This window comes from Strix aluco, chromosome 26 (assembly GCF_031877795.1).
Source record: "Strix aluco isolate bStrAlu1 chromosome 26, bStrAlu1.hap1, whole genome shotgun sequence".
In the NCBI taxonomy this organism is placed as follows: domain Eukaryota; kingdom Metazoa; phylum Chordata; class Aves; order Strigiformes; family Strigidae; genus Strix; species Strix aluco.
The window spans coordinates 3,204,439-3,223,891 of NC_133956.1; the positions used below are offsets into that span (position 1 = coordinate 3,204,439).

The 19,453-nt window shown below is 56.7% G+C and overlaps 1 protein-coding gene across 1 annotated transcript; it reads right to left on the bottom strand.

The window, feature by feature from the left end:
- Positions 1-7,183: 7,183 nt before the first annotated feature.
- Positions 7,184-19,052, bottom strand: NT5C1A (5'-nucleotidase, cytosolic IA). The gene is made up of 6 exons (XM_074850935.1): positions 18,813-19,052; positions 12,571-12,738; positions 11,610-11,739; positions 11,171-11,293; positions 10,560-10,744; positions 7,184-10,298 (listed from the first exon to the last, which is right to left on the bottom strand). The coding sequence occupies exons 1-6, from the start codon at positions 19,035-19,037 to the stop codon at positions 9,933-9,935; spliced, it is 1,197 nt and encodes a 398-aa protein (XP_074707036.1). The 5' UTR covers positions 19,038-19,052; the 3' UTR covers positions 7,184-9,932.
- Positions 19,053-19,453: the final 401 nt, after the last annotated feature.

Here is a 19,453-nt window from a genome sequence, read left to right on the forward strand (position 1 = left end):
CACGAGGCACCAAGTTTTGCTCAGACATGACCAGTGGTTTGGCATGTCCAACTCACATCACTTCCAAAGGACCGGAGGAAGAGCAATCGGCACGCACAGAAAAGCCTCTGCAGCATTTCAAGTCGAGTTCCCAAAAGGGCTAATTGCTGTTGGTTGTCTTGGCTGCAGCGCCTTACCTTCCTAGTCTGGGGTAATAACCAATGTTCGTGCGAGGTGCTGTGCTCAGCTGGGTCCTACCCGACGGGACGCCTGTCTTCTCAAACCGGGGAGAGTGACAGTGCTGCGACGTCTGGCGCGGCAGCCAGCGTGCGTGTAGGCATGTGAACATATACGTGTGCATGTGGCTTGGTGCAGCAATGCAAAACGGATTCCAACTGTATCCCTGATGATCACAACCAGCTTGGAAGATACCCCAAGTCTCTGTGGAGACAGAAGGATTAAAAATAGAAAGCCAGCTAAGAGGTGCACAAAAGGACTTTTAGCTGAAACGCCACCGGCGCAGAGCTGTGAAGTTGTTGCTGTGCTGGGGACAGATGGCACGGGGAAGGGACGGGGAGAGGAGGCAGCGGGAGACTCTTCTCCGATTGGATCGGCTTCAGGAGGGGAAGAGTGAGGAAAGGAAATGGAGCAGGAATGGCCTTGAGCTCCCAGCACGTGGAGCTGCCAGGAAGCCCCTGAAAGTCCTGTGGCTCCTCGCTGCAGCCCGGGCACTGCTGGGGATTCCACGAGGCCTCGGTGAGCGGGTGCCTCATGGGTGTCTCAGAGTCAGCACAGGGGAAGTTGGAGGCAGCCTTGTTACTTGGAGCTTGCAGGAGCGTGCGCTCTCTCCTCCCTCACCAGCCTAGAAAATACCATGAGGGAGCACACACGTGCGCGGGGAAATAGAGACAAGGAGGCTCCTGGTCCTCAATAGGGACGGGGATCATCTCTTGCCTCTCCACACACCGGCCAGCATCTGCTGGCTTGGTCAGGACAAGCTTCAAGCACAGAGGAGGGGAAGTGCACGTCCAAAGGGCTTCCAAAGCCGCCAACCCTCAGCCACAGAGGCCCCAGGCTCAGGGATCGTGCAGAGTTCAGGGCAGAGGCTGAACCTGCAGGGATTGGGCTGGCCTGCGGGGAAGCCACTGTGCTGTCATTCCCTCCAGCACTGCAAGCTCGTGGCTTTCCCTCCTGGCGTGGCTGCTCCGCACTTAGTGTCCCCCCCAACCCGCGCTGGTGCTTTCCAATGTGGATGCTTTGACCAGGCAATCATCTTTCCAAAAACAACCCCAGGAGAGAACACCGACTGCAGCACAGGACAGGAGAGGAAGCATCGTGCCCTACCTAGGGGCTCTTTGGAGCAGCGCTGGCAGCCGGGCCGCGCGGGGAGCCCGCCATGCCCGCGGCAGCAGGCAGCTTTCCTGCCGAGGAGAGCTTTTCCTGCGCCCGCCACGGCGGGTGGGTCTGTTCCTGCCAGCAGCCAGCAGCTGGTGATGAATGCTCACTTTCTCTAATTGAATAGCAGGAAGTTAAATCTTGTTTCTTTGCCTTTCAGGCTGTCAGATGGAACAATTGCCCACCTGTGGCACCACCCCGGGGATATAAATAAGGAACAAAACACAATGCTGCCAGAGGAATGGACTGTGTTCCCAGAAGATCTCCTGATACTCTATGCCATATTGTGTGCCCACACAAGAGAGAGGTATCAGTGCTGCGGCGGGCACGCAGGCAGCCCTGCGCCGTTTCCAGGCAGCCGTGCAGGCAGGGTGCTGTGGGAACGGGTTGCAGGGCGATGGGAGTGAACACGCAGGGGCCCCGCACAGAGCACAGCCACGGCACACAGGGAGGTGCGTGGACGAGCAGGCTGCCGCGTGTGCACGGGCTCATGCGAGCGTGTAGAGCTATGCAAGTACTCTTGGGTGACACATACCACCGCGAGATTAAGTGCCGGGTGTTTTGCAGCAGCTGGGATGACCGGTGCTCCCATCTGGCATGCTGGGTTTGTCGTGCGGCTGCCCTGTGTCTCCAGCACCCTGTGCAGGCAGGCGCAGAGGAAAGCTGGTGGCTGCCCCGCGCACTTGCTTGCCAGCTCGCTTTCCCATTTCGCCAAGCGCTCTGCCAGACACGCTGCAAACCCGAGAGCTGCTTTTCCCTCCCCGCCACCCAACGTGCTTCCCCGCCACCTCCGGCACTCGCATCATCAGTTCACAGCCGGGCCCAGCGCTCCCGCCGGGATGCTCCCAAGGCAGCGGCCGTCACAGCTGGGCCGAATCTGACAGTTACACACAGCTGGAAGGAGCCCAGCTGAGGACAAGGATGGAGGGAGTCCGCAGCGTGGACCTTCCGTGCACAGCGGGGAGAGGGGAAAACGCGGTTGGGAGGGCAGTGGGAGACACTGACACACATGCACACGCAGACGCACAGGCCAACATTGTTGCCACGAGAGGAAATTATTAATTTGCTGGGAATAAAGTCGGCAGCGAGTCAAAAACCCATCCTCCCGAAGCGCTGGAGAAAAGCCTCCCACCCTCCCCCTCGCACCCTCCCTGCGAGCAGCCCTGTCGCCTTTGTACTGAGAGACAGGCCCGACACAAGGGCGTCTGTCTGGGCACCACGTCCCCATGCCGGGATGAAACGCGGCCCGGGCTTCGCCCAGACGCCGAGAGCCCTCGCTCCCCCCGCGGGACTCGGGGCGCCCTGACCCAGCGCTCCCGCCTCCCCAGTCCTGTGGCGGGGGGGAGAGGCGGCCGCGGCCCCCTCCCAGACAGCCCTTTGTCAGTCACTGTGGTAACAGCCGCGGCGCAAATGCCGCTTCCCTGTTTGTTTTCCCTCTGCCTCCATCGCGGGGGCGGCCATGGCCTCCCTCCCTCCGGCTCCCCGAGCGGGAGCCGGGGTATTCAGGGCTCTGCAGCCTGAATGAAGCCAGATCCCTGGACACATTCCTGTGGGTTTTTTTTTTTTTCTTCCCTTTTTCTCTTTATTCCCCCCCCCCCCCTCTTCTCCCTCGCTTGGCACAAGCTAAAGGATTCAAAAGGAAGCCAGGCTTGGCAGACACAGGGGGAGGAGGGAGTGGGGAGATGAAAGAAGGCCTCTCTCCAGCTTTCTCTTCCAGTTCCCACACTCAGCCCGGCGCGGAGAGCTCCTAATGATTCCCAGCCGCACCTGGAGGAGGCCGCCCGGCCGCCGAGGAAGTGGGGGCCTGTTTATACAGCCAGCAGGAAAGTCCCCCATCGCCCTGGCCATGCCATGGGGGCTGGCCCCACAGCCCGGTCAACCCGGGTGACAAGGTGCCTGAGATGGCAGCTTTGCCATGGTGCCCGAGATGGCCACCCTGCTGTGGCGCCCGAGACGGCACCCAAGATGGCGGCCCTGCCTCAGCCCACAGTGCTCAAGATGACGGCTCTACCTCAGTGCCACACGAGCACTTACGGACATGGTGCCCCATGCCACAGATGGCACAGGAACACATCTCCATTCCCAGCTTGGTGGGCTTCAAGCAGCTGCCCTTCCCCATGGAGGACATACCCCACGCAGTGATGGGTTGGGGACTGCCTGGGGGCTAAGATGGCCACTGGGGCTGCGCTGAGGCAGAGACACCCTTCGCACCCTCCCCAAACACACGCCTGAAGGGGAAGGAGCAACAGGCGGCACCGTGGAAGGTGGCGATGCCACTGGGAACATGTTGGCCCACGAAGGACGCCTGTGAGGGGGGGACGCCTGCCACCATCGCACCCCCCTACCACACCACGCAGCCCTTCACGCCCTCTCGTGGCACACGCTCGGCACCACAACTGTCCCCGTCCCCATCCCTGTCCCCACGGCTGTGGTGGCAGAAATGGGCCCACCGTTCCTTGGGGTAAACACATCCCTGCCAGGATGGGTGTGAATTCCCAGCGCATGCGGCCGCTTCCACCTGTGCACAAATTCCCGACGGCTGCAGCCCCAAAAGCAAGCGCCACGCGGGGCCAGCAGAGCCGGGTTTCCTTCACAGGGCAATCAGAGCGTGTTTTCCCTCATTTATTCTCTCCTCTCACAGGATTCCCCAGATAAAGACTTTGCTGGTCCTCGCTCAGGGCTTTGCCACCTCTGAGCGGCATTTTTAAGGCAGTGGTCTGGTGGTTGTGACGGCAAGCGGTCCCCGTTTTGCGGGGGACGGTGTCACCTCTGCTGCCTGCAGATGCTAACCTCACGGCCCTGAACGGGTTTGCTTTATCTCGAGGAGAAAACCGCTGCTCACTGCTGACGGCCACGGTGACAAGGACACAGCCACAGCACGAGCGTGGGCTGGTTCCAGCTGCGGGGCTGCTCGGGGGTACCGCTGGCTGGCGGAATGTGAGCTCCCACTGAGTAAAGCTTAAAAATTCAGAGCCGGTCCTGGGCCCTGCATCCCCTTTTTGCACCAGAGGGAAGGGATAACCATGCAATTTGCCCTAAGAGAAAACAAGCAAAAGTCTCATCCTGTATGCAGGACTGCTGGATGCGATCCCGGAGGATTTTATTCTATATTTTTTTTTAAACACTAATGTCCATCTCAAGTCATTCGATCAGAAAATTTGGCACTGGTTGTGTCACAGCAGCGTGGGGCTGGCCATCGCTCCCTGGCGGCTGCAGCCATACTTGCCTGGCATCTGTAGCCCCAGGGCTGCGGAGACCCCCTCCTCTCCTCCTCGGTGGGATTATGTGCACAGTCCTAGCCAGCGCAGCACTGGCAGCAAAGCTTTGAAGTGCAGCCCTGGTAACGAAGCTTTCGCTGCAGGAATGGGAAAACACCAGGACAGATTGATCTCCACCTCCATCGCTCACTGGCCTGGGCAGAACTGGGAAAACGAAGCAGTTTTTTAAAAGGCAAATCTCCAGGCAGGGAATGGGGCATATTTGCTCTGCAGTTACAAGGTCTTTGCCCTCTTGCATTTTGCTGCAGCCCAGTAACCGAAGGGTTATTTCCACCAGCGTGGGTAACACACAGAGCGATCCCCACAGCTACCTTAAGGACCAACATCAAGCTGTGGAAACTGCAGGCTCTCAGGCAGAGCCAGACAAGCCCCAGTTCTGGGGGGGAGGAAGAAGCGGGGTGGAAGGTGGGTCTATTTACCCCACTGACTCTTTCTGGCGAGAGGCCAGGCCTTAAACAGAAACCGTCTGGTGCATCTTCCAAGGAGCTGGCCCAGCATGGAGCTGCCTCTTGGCAGAGGGAGACATCGGCTTCCTCCGTCAGCGGGGCGATGAGCAGCTTCACACACGCTCCATTGAGTCACTGCTTCGTTGGTGGCCTCCCCAGCGCAGGATGAGTGAGCCCAGCCGCCCCGGGTGCACACAGGGGAACCATTTTAGGCTCCGGTGACAGAGGCATCAACGAACACTGCTATAAATAGCGGTGTCGAAGGAACGAGATGGTCAGGTTGTTCAAATCCTGGCACGGCCCCGCTAGTGCTGATAGCAAGTGCCCTTTGCTTGTTCTCTTGCCGCCAGGTCCTCTTATCTATTCTTCCAACTCCGGGTGTTTCTGTCACCCTGTCACCAGGTTCCCTGCCCTGACATTTTAGCCTCCTGGGATGGCTGCAGGTCCCTGCTCACATTGGTTGGCCCCTACTCTGCACTCCAGAAAGGACATAAAACGAAATGCACTGCAGGGACAAGGTGGAGTCTCTGCCAGCGCAGCCTGGGACCCCTCATGGCCAACACCATGGGGCTGTCGGGACAACCCTGTATTTGCATGGCCCCTGCACACTGGGACCTGCTGCTGGGCGTGCAGGCATCACTGCAGAGATATAGGGTTTCACTGCATCCTGGATTTCTGATTTTCTTCTGCAAGGAGCTGGAGTCATCCTCCAGATCTGATTTTACCTCTGGATCATCCTGATCTCTGATACAGTGATGGGGAAACTGAGGCAGGGAGGTGTCATGACTTACCGTGTGCACCAGGAGAGCAGAGTCCACACTCTGCCAGACCTCCCTGTCATGCAGCTGGTCATCGGGGGTGTCACACCCTCACCAAGAAGCCCCACAAGTTCTTGTGGTTAAATCCTGGATTCATCATGACAAGCAGTTCTTGCTATTCAAAGGCCATGATTACCTTGTGAACATCTGCGCTGACAATAGCTGAGTGGCAGCATAATTCTCCATCAGCTCTGCCTCCGCTTTCTCCTCCTCCATGTTCTTTATTTCAAAGCACACTCATTGCAAAGTCCTTCGATGCCTGATGAAGGAAAAAGCTCAGAAAACAGGCAACAGAAACAAAAAACTCAGGCTTGCAGCAAACCAACGACAAGACATCACAGACGCAACTGCATAAACCTCCCTGTTCCCTCCCAGCATGGCCTTGGCCCGTATCTCTCCATGACCCGTTGGCTCCTTGGCCCCAGTGCCAACGCTGGTCCCCAGGAGTGAGTCAAGGGCTCGGGGCAGTCTTTGCCTTGATGAACATCAGAGGCAGCTCCTGGCTTCGGCATGGACATCCTGAGCTCTCAGGGCTGGGTGGGCCCACCTGGACTTTCACTGGTGCAACATGAGCCTTATCAGTGCTGGAATTTGATTTTTCCTCCAGGCATTTGGTGGAAGAACATGCAGGATCGGGGATGGGTGAGGGGAAAGCATTCCAGCAAGCAAGGCTGCACAAGAACACTCTCTGCTGAGGGCCACCCATCCCTTAAACGAACACCCATAGCAGAGATGCTCCCCTGGGGCATATGGACATTCCTTGGCTATATTTGGTGACGGATGGAGAATTTGTTGCTTCCCCTTAACCCATGTGTTCTCCTTATTGGCAGGGAGGAGCTAACACCAGAACTGCAGTGTCGCTATTCGGATATACCCGGTACTTCAGCAGCAATAAATCTTCTCTAAAAAGCTTTTGCTGCCTCCCACCTGTTGGCTGGGAGAAGATCAAGTTGACAAAAGTCTTCTGCCAAATTGTATTTTTATCCAGGACTTCATCACGATCCCAGGTTACAATAAAAGCCTGTTCACGAAGCAGAGGGAGGTAGCTGTATCACAGCACATCTCTCAACTCTGGAATCCCACCTCTCCCAGAGGTCTCCAGTTCCCAGGTAGCTGCTTTTATTACATTTTCTGAATTCCCTCAAATCCCAAAAGGCCCTTTTCCTTTTCGTCACCCCCACCCCTTCACCAGGGAACCCAGACTCTCTTGCTGGCTGCACCAGGGAGCCAAAATACCCATTGTGAGAACGGCAAAAGAGAGCCGGGCTGGGACCAACACAGTTTATTACAGAAAAACACCCAGAGGGTTTTCATTAACATGGCAGTCCATTCACAAGAAAAACCGCTGGAGGACAATGAAGCAAAACCCACAGCAACAACACACAGCAGGGAAAGTCCAGTCGTTGGCCAGCGCAGCGCAAGAGGCACAACCGCACTGGCCCATCAGGGTGGGAGATGTGCCCAGTCCATGCAGCTGGTCCTGGAGACTGCATCGCTCCCCCAGCCCGAGGGGGTGTCACAGATGGGCACAAGAGGAAAGTACACAAGCAGCAAATCCATGTCTGCCAGTTGTAGTGATGGAGGAGAAAAAAAATAATATAAGAGGCCATGTGGATAAAACCAAAGGGGGCAGCCATTGCAGGAATGGAAAATCCTCCCCACACAGGAAGGACTCAGGAGGTGCAAAGGGAGCTCCACCTCACTTGGGGGCCGTTTCCTGAGCCCCATGTCTCGCAGTGAGCTCCTGGCAGCAGAAGGACCCTGAGCAGAGTCACTAAAACTCCTGCCTGCGCTGTGCCCCTGCCCCCCAGCTTGCACCCAGCTCCCTGTGCATCTCAGGGCCCGGAAAGGCAGCAGTGAAAGCTGCTGAGATCCAGGGCCCTGCCCCAAAACCACAACACATTGCTTCCCTGCAGCTAACAGCACTTTCAGACAGGGCATCTCCTCCTGCACAGCCCAGCGCTGACAACACCCCTCATCCAAAGCCGCATCCCCCCCAGCACCCGGTGCAAGCACCTGTATCGGATGCCATCAGCACCCTGCCCTGGCCTGGTGGGGGGAGGGTCCTAAGGGCTTGCTGACAACCCTATTCCTCTTGCAATGTCACCCCCCAGGCTGGCAGGAGGCCCCAGCGCAGCCCGTTTGCGAGCTGGGCTTGGCTGGGTTTCCACAGTGCGATCCTCAGGAAACACCTTGGAAATGTTTAACTGGGAGGCCAGGCTGTTCTCCCCCTCCCAGCTGCCAAACAGGTCTCCGAGATACAGTTCAGATCCCAGTATCTGGGGTTCACATTAAAAAGACGAGACCTTATTATAAACCTGTATTGATAATGTGTTACTGAGATACTCATTTCTTTCAAGACTTTTTGTTTGTTTGGATTTTAGACCTTCCTCTAAGGTGCTCATCACCCAGATGTGACAAATAACAGTCTGTCAAAGTGAAACAGTTCGGGGGGGAAAAAAAGTGCAATTTGCTTTTCACTGCTAGAGCAGGATTTAGTGCAATGAGAAAACAGTCTCCCGAGCCACTGAAGGCATCACTAGCTTGTTTATATATTAGTCAAAAGTGCGGTAACTCGAGCTCTAGCCTCACTTCGGGAAGGGCTGAGCTCTTTTAGCTGAAACCTCCCGGCAAAGTTAAGCCAGAGGCAGACACATACCTTGGAAAACTTCAGCCCATGGTCTGTAGAAAACTACTGTCTGATAACACTGGGCATCCTTTGTGCCCAACCATGGGGTGTACTGCCTAATAAAAACAACAAACAAACAAACAAAACCCCAAAAGCAAAAAAAAAACCCACAAGAAATAATCTTTATATTTTTCTCCTGTGTCCTTTGGGACGGGGCTTTGTGCAGAAATGTCAGTGTGATTTTCACACCGACTCTGGAGCAGCTCTCCAATTGATTTCTCTTCCTGTTTTTTAATCGGAGATTTGGTTCTCTCTCACAGCATCACTAGCAGAGGTGTCTATTTTAGGAAACACCAGAGGTTTTAAGAAGCTGAGGAGAAAAAGATTATCAACTCATATGGGCTCAGCCTAGAAAGAGGGAAAAAAAAGAATCCTTTAATTAAAACCCCAAGGCTAAAATTCTCTGCAGATTTACCTAAATGGACTTCAAATGATGTCCCTAATATATTAAGGCCTGCTTTTAACTTAATTCAAGCCCTAGGCATGTGTCTGCAGACCCTGGATGGCTCACACAAGAGCTGGGCTTTGGATGCCTCACTGACATTATTTTTAAGTGCTAACTTATGCAACTGTGAAACCCAAATTTTAAAACCTGGGCCAACAATACACTAGCCCAAAACTCCAAGCAGGAAACAGGAGTATTTTTTTTTTTAACATATATTACTGTTTGTTTCTATTTTTCAAAATTTTAGTGGAAATTTTTTAGGAAAGCTGTTCAGCTGGCAAAATCTTGATGAAAGGACAAAGACATGAAAGATTTTCTGGTTGGAGAGCAGGGGCTGGGTCTGTGAAGGAACAATATTACGGTTTAATTTTAGTTAAAAGAAACATTTTGTTTCAAAGCTGCAAGAAGGGTTCTTGTGTGCTCCCAACTTTCCAGTTCAACAGTTCAGCCTGAACATTTGCTTTGTAAATCAAAGGCTTTGGGAATTACCCGGGATTTTAAAGAAACACCAATAGGTTAAACCTGCCTGGCACAAACAGTCCACAAAAGGCAAGATCCATCCTCGAGGAATTTTGCCTGAAGCAAGTGCAGAGCAGGAGGAACAGGGGAAAAGGCTCGTGGGGCTGCCTAGCGCAGGGCAGCCTCCGGCCCCACCAGGAACGGGGACAACACCACGACATTGCAACAAATACAGAGGCGAAACGAAGCCTTTCGTCAGCCCCCTCCTCCATCTATGCCCGCAACAAGGCTCCCGCTGGGGAAAAACCTTGCGCTTGCCAGGGCAAATGCTCTCTGCCTTTCAGACCGCAACGCAGGTCAGAGCGTGGTGCACAGGGTGAAGTCTGTGCCGCACGCCAGGGGCCGTGGGACCAGCCAGCTCTGCTACTTGCTGTTCGGGGTTTGTTTCTCCTGCGCTGGCCGCTTGTGCTTCTGGGCGATGCCGTAGGGGACGTGGGCAGCGACAGTGCCCATCTCCTTGGCTCCCTCCACGTGGAACATCTGGTCATCGAAGAAGATGTGAGGACGGATCTTCTTCAGCAGCGGCCCCTTGGGAGCCCCGGCCAGGAACAAAGCCTCATCCGTCTCCAGGCCCCAGCTGCGCAGAGTCTTTAGGGCTCGGGCTCCCGAGCTGGCCGCGCTCCTGGCAGTGACCAGGTAGGTGCGAATGGGACACTCCATCCTCAGCCCCTTGGAATAGAACTTCTTCTGCAGCTTCCCCAGGGCCTCCAGGAAGCCCTTCAGGGGTCCCTGCCAAAGCAAGAAGAAATTTTGCAGATTTTCACGCTATCCCTTCCTCCAGGCATCCAGTCCCAGCAGAGCCAGACAGGCTGGCTAACCCCTTGTCCCTGTGACCCCCAGAAATGACAGTAAGGGGCCAGTCGTACCAGGCTGCGGACCCACCCCACCTCACACTCCACATGCTGACCCCTGACTTGTTCCCAGAGGTGAGAGCAGCCCTGCGGGCTGTCTCTCTCCCAGAAGCTTTTTCTGGCTGCACCCCAGCACTACCTGTGCCAGAGGCTTGTTCTCGTGAGCCTTTTCATGCTCAAAGAACATGTCCAAGCCGTGAGCCTTCACGATCTGCTCCGACTCATCAGAGAAGAGCACGGCGTCACCATCAAACGCCACCCGCAGCTGGTTCTCTGACACCTCCAGGTCTTTGCTGGGGCTGAAGATGGTGGCTGCGGCGATCCCTGTGGAGGTAAAGTGTGAGGCAAGAGGTGGCAGTTACCCAAGGACCTGGCCTCGTGGCTTATCTGTTGAGGAGCAAAGCAAAACACGATGGGCTGGAAGTAAACACTGCAAGGAAATGCACGCACCCAGTAGCACCTGCAGCTTGGCCCCAAGACCTTTTACAGCAAAAACAAATCCCAAGATGACAAACCTCCCTTTGCATACAAGAATTAACGGGGAAAAACAGCGCCTTTGCCTTGGAAGAGCTGTGGAGCTCGAGGAAAGCCTTATTTCGATGGAAACTAGAGGCTCTTTGGAGCACCAGGGATGGGATGTGGGACAAGGCAGACCCTAGACAGACACTGGAGCTACCACTCCTGGCACCAACCCCCTGAGGGCTCCAGGCTCCCCCCACCGCCCCCCTCCACGCTGGACCCCAGACTCACCCTCTTCAATGGCCCCACTCACTTTCTCGGCGTCAGAGGAGAGGTAGAGGTTGGTGTGATAGGCCTTGAGGTAACAGATGGGGCTGTTCCCTCCTGTCATGCAGAACCTCTCGATGAATAGATCTGAGGGCAGACGGACCCTAGGGTGAGCCTGACTGCCCCCCAAACAAGCCTTGATGCTGCTCCCCTGAGGCCTCCCAAGAGTCAGCAGGACGGGAGCTGATTTTGGTACTGCCGCTCAACAGCATGGCCGGCAGCCAAAGCATCCTCATCACCAGCCAACTTCCACACAAAGCCCAGGAAATTTGGGAGAAGTGGGCTCAGTGTGTGGTTTGGAGGAAGAGACAGGAGAAAGTGTCTCCTTATCCTGCTGCCAAGCAATAACACTCTGCCCAAAAGCCGTCGGCACCGTGCAAAGGACGGTTTGCTCTCAGCTTACCGTAGTGGTTGATGCTGTTGATCAAGCGAACCCCAACCTGGGCATGGTTGTTGGTCATGAGGACAATGTCAAAGAGCTCCTCGCTGTCGGGGTAGAGCTCGCGCAGCTGCGTGTTCACCGCTTCCAGCGCCTGCAGCACCCCAGGGCGAGGGGGGTGGGTGTCAGCGAGCCCCAGGCATGGCCCTGACCCCCTTCTCACTGAGCAAAACACTTCACCAAAACAAGGGATCTGGCCCAACCCCAGCTACACCCTGAGCCAAGCTGACATCAGCAAGCAGCTTTAACTGGGGGAAAAAAAAAAGACTGATTTGCGGGAAAAAGACTCTTCTATTTTCAAACATAAAAGGTTTCAAATTTTCATCAGGAGAGGAGAATAAATTAGCTCAAAGTTACAGACAAGTGTTTTTCAAGCAATCAGAAACAGAACAAGTCTCTCCCCAACAAGTGGATTAGTTTATTCATTGGGAATGGGCAAGAGCTTGCTTTCAGTGAGGGCCAGCATGCAGAACCGCACTAAATCCAGTGAATCTGCGGCAGAAATTGGAAAATATTTTTAAAGTTTGAAATGTCTCAGTTCAACATGTCAAAATGAGAAATTGGCCGACTCTGTAGCAAGGCTAAATACAGCCAATTTAAAAGAATAAATAAATTGTAATAAAAAAAAAAAAGATATGAGAATTCCCTAAAGGGAAACTTTAAATACGGTCCAAAGAGATGATTTCTTCAATTCTTGGGCTCAGTAGCCAATTTGGAAAATTCAGCATTTCCTCAGTCCTGGAAGAAGCACATCACTTGCCAGGAGGTTTATTTGACCTCTGTTTGCTCTGTGGCTACATCCCTTCTGCCACGCTGCTCATTTCCCACCCCTTCCCCACACAAGCACCCCAGAGCACTCCCCTCTCCCCAGAACTTTTGGGTCAGGACCACGGTGCTGATTCAGTGTAGGTGGGTGGATGCTCACCTTGACGAAGGGGAAGGCAGCCCCAGGGAGGAAGGGCTCGTTCTCATGGTCCAGCTGGTATTTCACGTAGGCCTCCACCCCTTGCTCGTTGTAAATCTTCTGCTCCTCCTCCATGCGGAAAAGCGCTCGCGACGACACCGCGATGGTGATGGCGTTCTCGGGCTTTGGCTGCAGGGAAAGGGAGAAAATGGGGAGGCAGCCCCTGCACCCAGCCCTGCTGCCCGAGAAGGCATCTCTTAACTTTCAACGTGAAAGGCCATGGGGTGAGTGACACCTCTATAGCGATTTGGAGGATAATGGGGCAGCTGCAATCCTCATCTTCTAATGCTTCAACAGATGAAGCCCTGATGCACCGTCCCCACACATTCAGGATACCCAAGAGCCTTTTTCCACTGCTCGCGCCATGCCCAAGCCCTCCCACTGCAAACAGGCTCCCAGGACCCATCCAGACCCAACGTGCTATCCCAGGAGTACCACTCAACCCCATGCAAAAGGAATTTGTGTGGCTTTCCCCCTCCCAGCCAGGAAAAACCACACACTGCGGCTCGGCCAGATCCGCGCTCCCACGATGCTGTCCAGATGTGACAAACAACTCATGCCAGCTCAGCTTATAAAAACACTTGATATAGTTATTGTGGGCGGAAACATGACAAACAGGTGGCGCAAGCAATGATTTATGAGTCATTATTATTAATGTTCAAGAGCTTGATCCAAAATCCACTGAAGTCAACAAGAGGCCTCCAGTGGGACTTGGCAGCGAGAGAGGGGACACCAGGAAAGTCAATCTCATCTTGACCCCCACCTGCCTGCCCTCTCCCCTTGGAGGGCAGAAGGGTGTTAATCCTCGTGGATGAAAGCAAATTCATTACTGATGGCCAACAAGAAATCCTCGCTCCCAGAACAGCAAAACCTAAGGAGGGACAGTGGCGCAGGCAGCCCTGTCCTCAGCAGACTCAGCCTGGGGAGCAGCAGGGGCTTGGGGGCTCACGCAGGGGATGCTCCCTGGGAGCAATCCCAGCCCACGAACTCTCTGGCTGCGCTCAGGGATTCATCTCCTCAGGGAGCCTGTGAAATCCACTCAGTGCTTCAGAAACACCTCAGCTCCTCCAGTGATTTCCAGGATCCTCGTGTAGCACGTTGCTCCGTGAGTAATCCTCCGGCAATGCCGTTTGCCCAGGGGCAGGCGGGCGCCTTTGCCAGCTGCTCCTCACACCCAGGTGCTCCAAAGTTCAAGCTCCCACCCTGCCTAGGGCTGAGCTTTACAGAAACAGCAGCCTGGCAAGGACAAGGTACCCCATCGGCACTGGGAATCCTGGCTCCCCGCAGGGCTGGGCCTGCCCTGGGACTCGCTCTGCCCCCATCCCAGCCCCGCTGATCCTGCCCAGCACGGAGACGCACCCAGGAATGAGTCAGTGGCAGCCCCCATGCCATTCCCAGCACTGCACCCCCCCTGTAAGCGGCGCCCAGGGCCAGCCCTGCAGCGCGGTGGGTCCCAGACACCTCTCCAATGCTGCTGCATCAGTACCCAAAATCCCCAGCACGCAGATTAAACAGTGGGCAGTCAGGACTAGACACAGATTAGCTCAGGCTGAGAACATCACTGTGGCCAGAGGGATCCCTTTCCCATGGCATTTGCAGAGATATAAGGTCCGATTTGGAAGCAGCTCTTTTCAGAAAGCAGGTGAACAACCCCCAGGACACGCAGGATCACCCAGGTCCACGCAGAAGCTGATCAGCGACACCAGCATCGTTCCCACCGGTGACCCACAGCCAGGTCCCCATCTTACATTTAGCTACCCAGTGGGTGTTAGCTATTAACTTGTCATGGGCCAAGTCTTGGCACTCCAACTCATTAATTAATAACTCCGGTGTCATGGGCCATTTATTAGCTGAAAATATTAATAACTATTAAAGGTCTTGGGACATCCGGCCATTAGCCTTCAGCAAGGAGTCCTGCCACCGCTCCGTGCTGCTCCCAGGTCCCCGCAGCGCTGGGTTATTTATCCAGGTACATAGAAGAGCTGCTGGGCGTTTGCTCCCCGCTCCTGGTCCCCCCCAGACCGCAGGGCAGAGCATCCTCCACAGCCAGCCACGCCAGAGGATCCCCAGCCCAGAAAGTAGGTCAGCAGCACGCACGGCACAAAGCCATGTTCAAGGGGGTGAGATGTGTGTGCGGGGCCATAAGCCGAGCCTAGCTGGGTGTCCAGCCTGAATTTGCGTCTCTATCTCCCCACGGCACACACCTTGCACCCGGAGGGTGCCCAGAGCACAGGTACCTTGCGCAACAGCAACAGGCTGCTCAAGGTCCCTTCCCTGCCATTTAAAGGCACCAGCCTCCAGGAGGTTAATTTAAGAGGTAATAAACACGGCAATAAAAATAACCGTAAACTTGGGGCCTAACTCTGCCCCAGCGTGGGCTGCTGGAGCCCCAGCTGCCTGCGGGCGGGAAGCCCGGCCTCCAGGAATGGGACCTGCTGGATCCTGTTTGCTCCTGCCAAGGAAGTTTTGCACCTTTGGAGCACTTTCTGCAGGAAAGTCTCACCTGGGCGCTAACGCAACTCCCAGCTCCGGCTGGGCTGGAACAGCCCTGCTGTTTTCTGAGAAACGCTGACATTTGAAAAATAATGCAATTCTGCTCTGCAAGGAGGGAGCCACATTTTGACATTTCTTTGAAGTGGAGATTTCATTTGGGAGCGTTCCCTCCTCAAGGTTGTTTGGATGCTTCTCCATCCCTACTAGTACTGCAGATGATCATTACGACATTCAAAAATGGGCTTTAAAAAGTCACAGCACTACAGGAACCACAGCACCTCAAATCCTCCATCGGAGTGCTGCGAACAAACCAACAAGCCCCACTTTGCCTGGAAACATCAGAGTTTTTGGGCAAACACACCCTTTATTTTTAACAGGAAGTATGTGCATGGGAGAGGTCCTGCTCGCAGTCCTCATCAGGACACATTTAGTCCCACGAGCTGCCGTGGAGCCTGCACAGCACCCCGTCCCTGCACAGCACCCCGTCCCTGCTCAGCCTCCTGCCGCAGCTGCCTCAGTCCTGGAGGGTCTGGGCACTCCAAATGACAGACCCTGTTTTACCCTCAGAGCAGCATCCAAGGTCAGCCAAGGTCGATTAAAACTCATCATCCGACACAAGCCCAGGAAGCGGCTGTGGGGCTCTGCTCAGCTGAATCCAACCCAATTTGCTGCCTGGGGATTCATGATGAGCTCCTCTTCCTCCCTTCCCACGGGAAGGTCAGACTCGACACCATCCTGAACCATCCTGAACTTCAAGCAAGAGATGAATGATGTGTTTAACAGAAGTGTGAGCAGGGCAGCGTGGGGGAAGGTCTCATCCCAACCCCAGGTCCATCCCCGGGCTCAGCCAGGCAGGAGGAACGAGCAGGGACACGTCCTGCAGCCCAGCCCTCTGAAGAGAGCATCAGCCCTTGGCACAGCTCCAGGTGGTCCACGAGGTCCAAACCCCATCTCAGAGGCATAAGTGACCTTTCCAGCAGGCTCTGGCTCCATAAAGTGCAAAACTCATCCCAGATCCAAACACCCCAGTTTTGGGGTAAAGACCTATTCCAGTAGTGACTGGAAATGGCACATTTTCCTCTGCAGACCCAACAGCTGGCAGGCCTTTAAATCGCCCTCCTAATCAGACGTAAATCCTAAGCAGCCCCCCAAGGATTAGGGGCAGACATTTGGAAATCCCACACGCTCCTGGGATGTGCAGCGGGGCCGTGCCCTCCCACCCATGAGAGCCACAGGTGCCCACAGTGGCACCCAACGCCAGTGGCTTTGTTGCCACCCCTGGAGGCCATCACTGGCTGGCGCTGAGGCAGGAGCCACAGTGGGGACCCCATTCTGCACCCCTTGATCCTTTTGCATTGCCTAGGGCTGAATCTGCTGGAGTCGCCTCTGTCCTAAAAACCTGGAGGAACTCCAGGCACTTCCCTGGATGCTGCAGAAGACCAAATCCTTGTGGCCAAATGAAAAATTTGGAAGTGAATTTTGGTGTGAGATTTAGGCACAGAAAGGGAAGAGGAAGGGCTGACTCCAGGGTCGAGCAGGGTCCCCACCCCAGCTAAAGCATCCCAAAAATGAGGCACCCTGGTGAGGCGGATGGGTCCCCAGGGGTGCAGGGACTGGCAGAGCAGGGGACGAGCGGGGCGCCCAGAGGAGCGGAGCTTGCAGAAGGCCAGCTCCCACCGACCCAGCCTCTCCTCCCCGTGCGGCGTCACTGGAGAGGCTGGGGGACATTTTCCGCATTGCTGAAGAGTGACAAGTCTCATCGCTGACCTCCCCAGCTGGCAGCAGCGAGGCCGGAGCAGGCACGGGAGCCAGGGCGTGGGAAGAGCAGAGACCCCTGCAAAGCTGGGAGCCCCGTGGGCTGCGGGGATGCCCTGTTAACCCATTTCCCAGCCAGGAATGGGCTCCCCAAAAATTCTCCCCAAAATCATGCTGCCTCCTGGCATCTTACAGCCCATTTCCAGGAGGGAGCAGCCCCCACAGCTTGTGCCTGCTCCCCCACTGGTACCTGCTCCGACTGGCCAAGATGTTTGGCCAAGAGGCCGGACAGAGCCGGCACCTGCAAGGGCGCAGACAGATGACACAAAACTCCATTTCCCTCATGCATGAGGGAGCCCTGGGCGGCCGCGAGCCCCCTGCTCGGGATCAGATTAAAGTTCAGGGCAATGGCTGAGATATTTTTGAGTTTTCCAAACACATTATTTATAATACAGAAAAGCGCTTTGCAGCCATCCATCACGGGGCGTGACAGCTGCCTGGCAGGGCCCGGCAGCCCAGCTGTGTGCGAGGGCAGCCGAGCTGCCTGGCCAGAGGGACGGGGCCCCCAGCTTGCCCCAGCTGAGGGGCACAGGGCTGGGCAGGCACCACAGGCATCGTCCCCAGCCCCGCAGGGGTGGATGGCATGGCCTAACTTCAGGGCCCGAGTGCCTGGATCTTGGCTCTGCCGCGGGTTTGCTGTGCAAGCGAACCACATCACTGCCCCGTGCCTCAGTTTCCCCAGGTCTACAGCAGAGACGGGTGTGCTGGTCACCGAGCTCGCTGCAAGGAGAGGAAGAGGAGGAGCCTGGGCTGACATCCGCAGGAGGATGAGAGCATGGCATGAAAGATAACCAGCCACATCCCACCACCAAGCCAGGCTGTCCCTCTCCTCCGGGAAGGACGAAGGCAGCAGTGCTGCCAGTTGGCAGCAGGTACAAGCCCGGGGACTGCAGCCGGGTCCCCAGCAGGGAAAGCACAGGGGCTGCTCCAAGTCGGGGTCTGCAGAGCGGGGCTTGGCCGTCTCCCCTCGCCGCAGAGGTCACACGCAGAGCTTTGCCGCGAAAGGTGCCGGGCTCCTGACCTCGCCGCGGGCAGCACCTCTGCCTCAGCCCCACGCTGCAGGGGCACCCGCAGCCCCGAGGATGACGGTGGCTGGGTGGGCTTGCAGGCTGCAAGCCCTACCAGGCTGCCAGCCCCGCACTGCCGCAGCTGTTCCACGATCTGGCCACGCTTCCAGGTACTCCCATGTTTAAACCCGGCAGGCTCAGCCCTGGTTAGATAACGCAGGCTTCCCCTCTAATCTCCCGGAGCAGGCAGGCCTGGCAGGGGCGGCTACCCCCTGTGACACCCCACTGCCCCCCGGCAGGGATTGGGCCCCCAGGTTGTCCCCCTGCTCTGCCACTGCCACCCCTCCTGTCCCTGGCAGGGCCTCCCGCCTTGGCGCAGGGGACAGACAGCTCGTGGGGCACGGAGCCGCTCTGCAAGGACACCTCAGCTCCGGGGGGGGACCCGGGAACACCCCGGGGACCTGCAGGAACCCACAGAGACTTGGGGGGGGGGGGAGTTGAAATCCAGAGAGACCCCAGGCAACCAAGGGATGCCATGGAGGAGTGGGGGCACCCAGAGACACCCAGGGCTTCCCCAAGGACCCGGGCAGAGACAGGGGGTCAAAATAAAACCAGAGACACCCAGGAGGACCCCAGAGGACCTGGAAGAGATGGGGCACCCAGAGAGATCCAGAGGGTTCCACAGGGGAACCCAGAGAAGATAAGGCACCCAGGAGGACCCCAGAGAACCTGGAAGAGATGGGGCACCCAGAGAGACCCAGAGGAGATGGGTCCCATGGGGGGAGGCACCCAGGGGAGACAGAGCACCCGGGGGCACCCAGAGGGGCTGGTTTCCCCCACCCCGGGGTGGGGAGCGGCTGCCCGGCTCGGTACCTCGGGGGGTCTCACCGATTTGGGTTTCTTCTTGGGGGCGAGGTTGTCGTAGAAAGCCTTCGCCTCCTCCCAGGGCCGCCCCGCCGCACCCGGCGCCCCGGCCGTGCCCGGAGGCTCCATAGCGCGGCGGCTCCGGGGCACCGGCGGCGGCTGGTCCGTGCGCGGCGGCGAGTCTGCACGTACCGGGAGTTCCCGGAGCCGCTGCCGGGCCGGCGGAGCGCGCTTTATAAGGCATCCCATGAAGCTCCGGGGTTTCAGCCCACCGGGACACTGTTTAACCTCTTCGGGACCGAGCCCGCCCCCCCGCGGTCTCCCCTCCATCGCCGCCCCCCCCCCCAAATACCGGGGGCAGCGCTCCGCAGCCCCTCGAGGGCAGAGTCAGCCCCGGGGAGCGAAGGGAAAGGGCTGGGGGAGAAAGGTGCCATCAGCAGAGAGTCTCGGGAGGACCCGAGAGAGAAGGAGGTGACAGGGCACCCATGGGAGACACCAGGTCGCTCTCGGGGGTCAGTGGGGTTTGGTCCCCGATGCCAGGGGAGCAGGCAGAGGGAAGGGCACAAGGGTGGGCAGCACGGGGAGCTGGAGGGGAAGGATGTGTGTCACAGGCACACTCGCATTCTGCTCCCTGCCAGGGTAACCTGTGGGCTAGTGAATGGCAG

Coding starts and splice junctions, on each gene's coding strand:
- NT5C1A (XM_074850935.1), bottom strand. CDS start 19,037: ATGGGATGCCTTATAAAGCGCGCTCCGCCGGCCCGGCAGCGGCTCCGG. Junction 11,294..11,609: donor CAACAGCATCAACCACTACG/GTAAGCTGAGAG, acceptor GTCTGCCCTCAG/ATCTATTCATCGAGAGGTTC. Junction 10,745..11,170: donor GAGTGGGGCCATTGAAGAGG/GTGAGTCTGGGG, acceptor TTACCTCCACAG/GGATCGCCGCAGCCACCATC.